An 8,963-nucleotide genomic window follows, 5' to 3' on the forward strand; every position below is an offset into this window, starting at 1 on the left:
AAGGGCTCGCTGAAGATCCGCCTCAGCCGCCTCTTCCGCACCAAGAGCTGCAGCGGCGCCTCGGCCGCCGGGGACGCCGCCGCCGAGAGACGGCGCTCCGGGGAGCTGGCAGCCTCGGCCGGGAGCCTCGGCGACGTGTGCGGGCCCCGCGGCCGGGAGCCGGAGGCGGGCAGGTACGGGGCTCCGTCCCCCGGGGGCCGCGCGGCCTGGAGGTGTGGGGCAAGGGGGTTTGCGCCGTGCTGCCCCTGGGCACCTCTGAAGGGTTTGGTAGATAAAGCTCGGGTGGGAGTCACGGGAAGGAGGTGTTTGGGATGGTTTATTTTTGGCTGAGAGCTGAATTGGCTTGAGGAAGAGGGTTTGTGTGAATGAGCAGCATCCTGCCCTGCTGAAAGCCCCTGGATTACAGGTYGTGTCTGTGTTGGGCTCTAGGCATGGTGCAAAAGTTTGGAGGAGCTGTGTGGAGAAGCATGCATGTGCARTGGTGTGCCCCAGTAGTGCAAGGGGGGGCAGAAAGAGCCTTGATACTGCAATAGCTCTTGTTTTGCTGAGGATGGGGGATATAGGGCAGAYGATGCTGCAGCACAATTAACAAGCATGAGGTCTGTGTACACACTCCTCCCCGACAGGCAGACACCGCGGAGGTCTGTCCCTTCCAAGAAGGGCTTGAGCCTCTCGGAGCAGCTGCTGAGCGTTCGTCTTTCAAACCAGGATCAGCAAACGTAGCCTAAGTCTAGGAGAGGCAGGCAGAGCAGGAATATATTGCTTTGGGAGGTGCATGTGGAAAGAGGGCTGCAGAGACATGTCCAGGAGCATAACTTGTGAAGCGATGGGTTCTTAATTCACTGTGCTAATCTGTAGAGAGAAGTGTCTTCTCTAACTTTCATTGCTCTGAGCAGCAGCAATTCTTGGTTTAAGGTTGAYCGTACAGACGCTGCTTGGTGTCTGTGTGTTAGGCAGTGATGGTGGCTGAACCTGCGTGTGGGTTATGGGGCAGTCTGTTGAGGGCTTGTGCACTGACTTGGATCCTGAGTGGCTGGCCAAGCTCAGCTCGTTAGCTTCGGTTCAGAGGTACCTCTGCTGCTCGGTGCCCTGGGGACTCTGCAGGTGCTAGCTTGATCAGGAGGTATATCTGAAAAGTGGCCTTCAGAAACACTGAGGTGCAACTGAAGGCACTTGTGTTTCCTCTTGTTCACAGTGTTGCTGAATGATTTCCTGATGCTTGCCAATATGATTTCAGGCTTAAACCTCAGCTGTGGTAGGCAGAGCCTGCTACCTCTKTGCTTGGACAAGCTCTGCATTGCTGTGGAGTCTGTGCTCTCTCTCTTACTCCCCTCTGTGCTTCACAGCAGGATGTGGCTGAAGAAAACATTGGCAGCCAGAAGCTGGCTCAGTTTTACTCTACAGAGGAGCCAGGTGTGCTTGTTAGAGAGACTGGAGGGACTAATCCTGAGACTTCTGCATGGGGATAGTTGGGATGCAGATCTTACACTGTAGCATTTGGTAGGGCACTTGGCTTGCATCTCTTCTTTGGCTACAGCTAGGCAGCTAAGCTCAGAAGCAGCAGCCGTAGCTTTCTTCCAGTGTGGGATTTCAAAACTGCCCTTTGCCAACAGCAGTGGCCWGTGGCTCTTATTCTTTTCGCAGTTTGGTTCAGCAACTATCACAGAAGGGCTGTTTTTGACTGGGCAAAGCTAGCAGGCATGTCTCCATCAGCAGCTGAGTGACCACAGAGCTTTGAACTACTGCCTAATTGGGCTGCCCAGGCTGGGGTTGCCAGGACTTTCTACAGTAACTTTTTTTTGTCCTGTAGCTAGTTTTGAAAGTTGGCACTGATTACTTGAGCCACTTAGAAAAGAGTGGGTTTGGTTCAGTTGTAGTATATGTGTGAACTGTATTTTGAGCAAGTTCCCCTTAATCCCATCTCATGGGATTTATTGTGCTGGTGGCACCCCGCAGACCTCTTGTTCCTTACCCTTCGTCTATAGACTCTGCGAGTCCTTGGCTGCTCTCCCCGCGCCAGCCTCATGTTAGACACAAAAGGAGTGTATTTCAGTAGAAGAGGTGAACGGCTTGATACCAGTAGGAGAGGGTAAAGTGCTGGCTTGTTGATCTGTTATCAGCTCTCCGGACTTTTGTGTCAGGATGGGTTTCAAGCTGGGCCTGTGCTACAGAAACTACGTTCTCTACTATTGCAGCATTTCCAGCAGAAGAAATATCATTCCTCATGGAAGTGTTTGAGGTCTATGCAATGTTTGTAGTCTACCCAGAAGCAGCATTAAATAATTGAATGGGTTTGGAGTATCAGAGCTGAGCATTCTCCCAGCAGGGTTGATTGCCAATGTAAGTTTTTTTGATGGTATTCCGCTGCTTTCCCAGAGTGTACCTGGAGATCTGTGATGGATGAGCAGGAAACTTTGAGGTTTGCTCTGGAGATACTGACCTTCAGTCAGGTGTGACCTGGAGCACCAGTTTGTGGTGACTGTGCAGTTTGGCAGGCCAGAAGACAGCTAGGCYGTAGTGGAGACAAAGAAGGTGAAATTACTTCCCTCTTTGAAGTAGGGAATGACTTATGAGATCAGGTAGCCTGAACTCCTGTGCTAACTTGCAGTGTCAGCTTACAGCCCTGGAGCTGGTCAGTGTGCTTGAGTCATAACTAGTGCTAAAGTGCTCCTGAGAGGAGGCTTGGTTTTGCATGTGGCACGCTGAAGCTGTTTTATACTATGGCTTATGAACTTCACTTGCAGCAAATGATGAAATCTGCCTCAAATGGTAGGGGGTCAAGTTGACTCTCATAACATGATATTTTGCTAATGTTTTTGTGACTTATTYATTCCTTTTTCTTCTTGACAAGAACAAGGAGCCTCCAGGATGTCTCAATACTGAAATGAGGTGATGTAAAATTGGCAGTTGTGTCTTAACAGATTTGGAGCAGCGAAGAACCATGTTGCTGCCTGGGTTTTTCCTTTTGTCGGAGAATTTAATGGTCACTGCTGGTGGAAGTGCTGACTTTTCATGCTCTGACATTGTGRAATTTTGCTGCACTAATTAGGCAGTATTTTAACAAAGGTTAGTTCAAGGTGCCTGATGCAGCAACTGTTGTGGTTCAGGGACCTCGTTGCTGCTTCCAGTTTCTTGAGTTCCCTCTTGCTGAGGAGGTCTAGCTTGAGCTGTGTTTTTGGTTTGGGGGAGTGCTGCTCTTGTGCTGGCTGGGATAAGGGGTGCCTTTTATTTGCCCTTGGTGTTGGTTCTCTCTGCTGCCAGAAGACTGTATTGGTGAGATGTTTCCTGCTGACTTGGGAGACATGACCTTGCTGTTGTCATCATGGAGGAGTGGTTTGGGTCCTAGGATGTCCACCCAAGGCTGCAGTTGAGCAGGGGCACGTTGCCTGTCTGACATGAAATGAGATCTCCTTCTCTCTTCCTTTCCTCTCCCACTTGCCCTAGTCTGGCTGCGCGTTTAGTAGGTAGAAAATTGGGTATTTGATTGGTCACTGTTAGAAGATAGTCAAATCTTCAAGTCCCTCTGGTCATGGGTGTGTTGTGCAGCAACTTGGCTCTCTGCCATGGTCTTTGTTAAGCTTAATGCATTAAAATCATGCTAGCAGGTGCTATCTGATATTTGCACTATTCTTCATTGGTTGACTGGAGAGAAAAGCTTTCCTTGCCTATATTGAGGATTCCAGGTGTGTTGCTGGCTGTTGTCAGTACAGTATGGATCTGGCGTTTACTGTGGTCTGTGTTGCAGCAGCTTGTGGCTGATAGAGTGGGTTACTGGTCCTTTTAGTGAAGGAAAGGTTCTGTAGGGAGCTCAGAGCCATCTCTGGGGTTGACTAAAGGCTGTGCTTGCTCTGGAGCTCTAGTATCTGACTTGCAGCTGCCTACTGCATTCTGACAGGCGGATGGGGAATGCTACTCTTGCCGTGTACTGGGTGTTTACCTTCCATGACTTTTTTTTTAAGTTACTGAGAAACAGAATTCATTGTATTTGAAATTGTTGCCCACACTTCCTAGAGTGTTGTCAGTCCTTGAGGCAGCACAGTACAGCTTTGCCTCCTGCATGCAGCAAAAGTTAAAAAGGAAACCAACCCCATTATCTAAAATCAATAGTGAGCGTCTGCTGAGCTGCAAGAGGCTTAGGCTGAAACTAAACTTWGAGATACCAATGTGAGGCTTCTCCCCTGAGGCCTGAGTGTTGATATTTAAATATTGCATCACTAAAACTGTGCGTGTGCATGTGTTTTTTTTTAAAAACAGCATTTTTTGCCATGGAGCTCTTTGGGGAGCGGTAATTGGATGGAGAGGGGAAGGGGACAATGCAGGTTCGGGCACCTGTTGAGCAAATCTGTGCAGACATACCTGGGCTGCTTCTACGCATCAGTTGCYGGATTGGTACCCAAGTCTTGTAAATGAGTTCCTCTGCCAGTACTGATGACCTGGTCTTCTGATGTTTTTTAACAAGTGTCTTTGTTATCATATGCATAAAGTGCCACATAGCTAGTCTGGGTGGCTGGGTAAGACTTGCCTTAGTAGGACACACAATCATTGCTTTAGAGTGAGTGAAGGCAATGTGSTTTTTGACTGTGCAGAGTGCTGGTCTCTAAGGTGGTTGCCTCAGAYATTATTGATTGGTGGGTAGCTGGCCCTAAAATCCTTATTTGATAGAACCCAAGGGACTCCACAGTTGGCTCTGTGCTGTATGAATCCTGTGCAGAATCTGTCCATGATATTTGTGAGCGGCAATATCTGCATATGGCTTTYTGTAGTGCTGCAGGGCTGTGCTCTTCTGACACTGCAAAATGCTCAGGTCCTGGTCACACTTGATTACTTGTCCATGGTTTTCAGCATCATTTGGAGATGACTGCAGAACTTAAAGACAGGACGAGGAAGTATAAGAGTTTGGCATAGATTGAGTTGTAAAGTGGAAGAGTCCATCCATGGGAATTATTGCCTTGCTGCAGGCGTGAGCTTGCTGGAAGTGAGAAATCACAGAAGCTCGTCAGTACCCGTAAAACACTGGCATAAGTGTAGCTGCTTTAGCAAAAGCARAATGCCAGCAATTCTCTTTTCTGTGTGGTTTAGTGGGTAGGAACAAAACTTATTATAAGGCTAGTTGATATTAGGCCAAAAATGTAACTGTGTGTGCACGTGCAGCTGTTGGTGCATGGTGGTGGTGTTCTGGGAACAAAATCCTTAGATGAATATGAGAGGCTTAAAATTAAAACGCTTCCAAACATTTTAATGGAATTGTATATATCTAGATGATGAGTTTTCTCAATATTTTTCTTATGAGCAAACTTACAGTATTAAATATTTTTTCACAGCTGTATGACCCAATTAAGTTGCTAGGGTTGTTCAGATAAARAGGAGAGAAGCATTTGCTGTTCCCCATGGAAAGATTAGGGCACACTCRTCTGTGCTCAAATGGGTCTTTATTGCATGGCAGTATGAGACTGGAACTTGAATTTCTTCTCCCTGTAGGTTGGCTAAATTGTCTGTTCAGTGCAATCCTTCCTGGAAGGTAGGAGCCCTTACAGCCAGTTTTATTTGAAGCTTTGTTTGGGTTTCTTGGGAGGCTGCTTGTAGAATGGGGTGGCTGAAGCACAAAACAAAATGTGTTTAAGGTTTTGGCTCACATGCTTGCTAGGAGAAGGTTGGAGAGCAAGGGGGAAATCTAAGGAACAGTGTCAGCTCTGTCAAATCCTGTGTGTGGTGGAAGTGGGGTGTTCTTGATGGAGGTGGTCCCTTGCTGTGATGGCAAAAGGTGAACATAACTGGTCTCTGAGCTTGTGCAGATCTCTGGCACAATCACTTTCCTGGATGAAGTGAGACCACTTCCTTTGGATAGCACAGCCAAGTTTCAATATTTAACTTGGAGTTACCTTGAYTGGCCCAGTACAGCCCTAATACATCTGACATTGGACTGGTCATTGCTGGCATGGACCTGTGCAAGGGACTGCAGATGCTTGAGACGCATTTGCCAGAAGCTGCTGTTACATTCAGCTTTATTCTTATGCTCCTTCCTTACATGGAAGGCAGTTTCCTTGCATTTCCCACCCTCTGAAATGSGAACCTAGTGCCTTGCAGGGTTCTGCAAATCAAGGTTTGAGCAGGCCAGCTTGCTTCAGTCACGTGCCTTTGTGGGAGGCTGGAGCCTCACTAGACCGCAGAGTTTGGTTTTGTTCAAAACGGTTCACGGTCAGCATCTGCTGTATGAAAATATCACTGCAGTTGGGTGGCCTATAAATAGGGCTTCTAGGTTTAAATAACGGGCCAAGTCAGGCAACTTTGTTTTTCTTCTTGTTTTCCGTTGCAAGAGAAGGTCTTGCAGCCTGGCTTCTAGAGGTCTTAGTGATGCTGGTTTGCGCTCTCAGCTCAGCCATGGACTCAGGTTCTGGGGGACCAGACTCTGCACCTCAGTTACTAGCATTTTCTCTGCATAGACCTGTATGAAACCCTTCACAGTTGTGGCAGAGAGGGTGCTGAAGGGAGTGATTGATTTAATGTGCAATGAGAGCACAGGGTAACYGCAGCCTCGTTTAAAATCGCTGTTTTGGGAAGGAAACCTCACAGGTATTGCAGGTGTTACGGAGTCATCATCAGAGGTGATTTTTCTTTTAGCTGTTTTCATCCATTTCAATGGCTCCCAGTTTAGCTTCCCTAACCTTCACCTGCATTCTGAAATGCTTTGGGGTGGTGGTGTCCTTCTCCGAACTCAGGGAATGAGGGCATTTAATGTGCTTGCTCCTGGCACAACCTGTAATTGTGAAGGGATCTAACTTGTTTGTTTAAGGCATTTGGCAACATCTGATCTAGAGAAACAGTGTGATACCTGTTGTGAAACAGCTTCTTGGCTCCAGTTACCATACTTGCTTGGGKTTTTTCTTTCCAAGGACTATATTAATTACTTAGAGATTTAATTACTAGCAGGTCTGAGACCTGACTTTACTGCTTGACTGTTCTCCTTAAGCCAAAACRCTGCTGTAGGAATTGAATGGACATGCAGTGCTCAGCTGTCTGCAGCTTCTGTGAATATGATGAAGGCTCTCTGTTCAAGAAAATCATATGATTTTTTTTTGTGGGGGGGGGGATCTCCCCATCTCTCTTCACAATGTTTCTTTATTTCCAATAGGAAACACAGATTGACAAGAACTCAAAGTGCCTTTTCCCCGGTTGTTTTCAGCCCCCTCTTCACAGGTAAGAATGGGAAAGATTTACAGTATGGCATTTCATTTTGCTGTAAGAATGGCAATATATGCTTAATGACAGATAAAATGGTTCTTTTCTCCATGTATAAAGCAGGATCTCTGTCGATAGCTCTCTTGCCCTGCTTGGCCTAAAACTCCAAACAAGCTGTAAAGATCGTGACTCTGCTTGATGTCAGCATTTTGCAATTTCTCCTGTTGAAATGCAAATTTGAGTTGTGATCGTGAAGGTGAAGATCCCTCTTCCATTCAGGGCTGTTTGCATCAAAGGGGYTCGGAAAATCTCCTGTAGCACAAAAGCAGTGCATGTGCTGGCCTCCTTTGACTCGAAAGGAGGTGAGACTGAGCCCCACTTCCCACGTGGACTGTGCACCTCCATCAGCTATTCTGTYGCAGCGTGACTGTGAGAATTAACGTGTCCCTTGTGGGACAGCACCTTCTTGTCAGCTTTTGTTCCTCTTCTGCCTGCTTTCTCTCTCTCCCCACTTCCTGTGGGTTTTTTTCTGTCCTTCCTTTTTCTGCTAYGGGGAAGGTGGCTACAAGTTGGTGCAAGGTGGGGAAGTCCCGCTTTACTTGTGGCTGAAAGAGCGGTAATACCAAAAGGTTGCAGTCAGGCTTCACGTGCCTGTTATGTGCAGTGCATGTACTTACAGTCAAAGCAGTCCTGGCCGTAGGCTGGGGACTTACTTGGGGGATTCTTGTCTYGAGTATTTTTATGCAAGTTCTATGTTAGTTCTGTGCAGCCTATTCTGAAAGCCAGATTCCAAATAAATGTTAAGAATCTTATTTGCAGGATAGAGGAAATGAGATATTTGATAGCGTAGTGTTTGCAGTATTGGGAAAACAATACTGTGGATGTTGTGTGTAGTGTGGGTAAAGTTGAAAGCCCCCTCTTGCTCTATTGGTTTAGGTGTTTGAAAGCTTGGAGAACTTGGGGAAGGTGCGGATGTGTGTTTTACATTTCTGAGAGAGGGTTCAAGCCCTCTGGAGAGCTGTGGAGATTCTTGCTGAAAAGTGGCTTGTTTCAGAAAAGTGATCTTGAAGGCAGAGCATTCATTCGATTTGCCTGAAAACAGTAARTGAAAATTTCTGATTGAAGCCTACTGTTTCTGCTGTGTAGTTCACTCAGCCCTTTCAGAAGGGAGTAACTTGGGGATAATTCAACTGTAGTGTTTTTCGTTCTTTTCTCCATTCTGATCTTGGATATCCCTTCAGCTGATGTCTASATGGTAGGGTAGCATGCAGAGAACTTGTTCCTTGCATGATTTTACTGGCTTCCCGTAAAAGTCATGTGCATTTATTTAGCAAATCAAGGCTGATTAAATCAAAAGCTGCTACCAGCACTTTGTCAGCTGTTGCTAGGGGAAGGGAACATTTGCTTTGTGAGTGTAAAATCTGTAGTCCTTATGCCTGCTGGTGGTGATGGGGTGCAAAGTATCCCAGATGTGTGGGGTGCAAAGTATCTCTTCAAAAAAGAGTACAGAGCAGAACCTGAAATTAAAAGCAGAAAGTTATTAATTTGGGAGATTGACTTGACTAAATGTTTATCCTATTGACTATTTCCAAAATAACTTATGTTGATTTCTGCAAATCAATGGCAATGCTCTCTTGGGAGCTTTTCATTTGCAGAAGACCATGACCCATGCCAGCTTCCCTAAAGTGGATGTTTGAATTTTAATTGCTTGGGACAAATTGTTGACTTTCCTACTCCTGTGTAGGAGAGGGGTCTTTTTTAGTTTTTTTTTTTTTTTTTTTTTTTTT

The 8,963-nt window shown here is 46.5% G+C and overlaps 1 protein-coding gene across 1 annotated transcript in view; it reads left to right on the top strand.

Moving 5' to 3' along the window:
• Window positions 1-8,963, top strand: part of SOCS7 (suppressor of cytokine signaling 7) — a 26,821-nt gene that overhangs the window by 1,244 nt on the left and 16,614 nt on the right. Inside the window, exons 2-3 of the mRNA XM_085318213.1 lie at window positions 4-173; window positions 7,130-7,194. Coding sequence (XP_085174339.1) covers window positions 4-173; window positions 7,130-7,194 — 235 coding nt within the window. The remainder of the gene's footprint in view (window positions 1-3; window positions 174-7,129; window positions 7,195-8,963) is intronic.

This window comes from Rhea americana, unplaced genomic scaffold, assembly GCF_003343005.1.
Source record: "Rhea americana isolate MKP2758 unplaced genomic scaffold, rheAme1 scaffold_526, whole genome shotgun sequence".
Classification (NCBI taxonomy): domain Eukaryota; kingdom Metazoa; phylum Chordata; class Aves; order Rheiformes; family Rheidae; genus Rhea; species Rhea americana.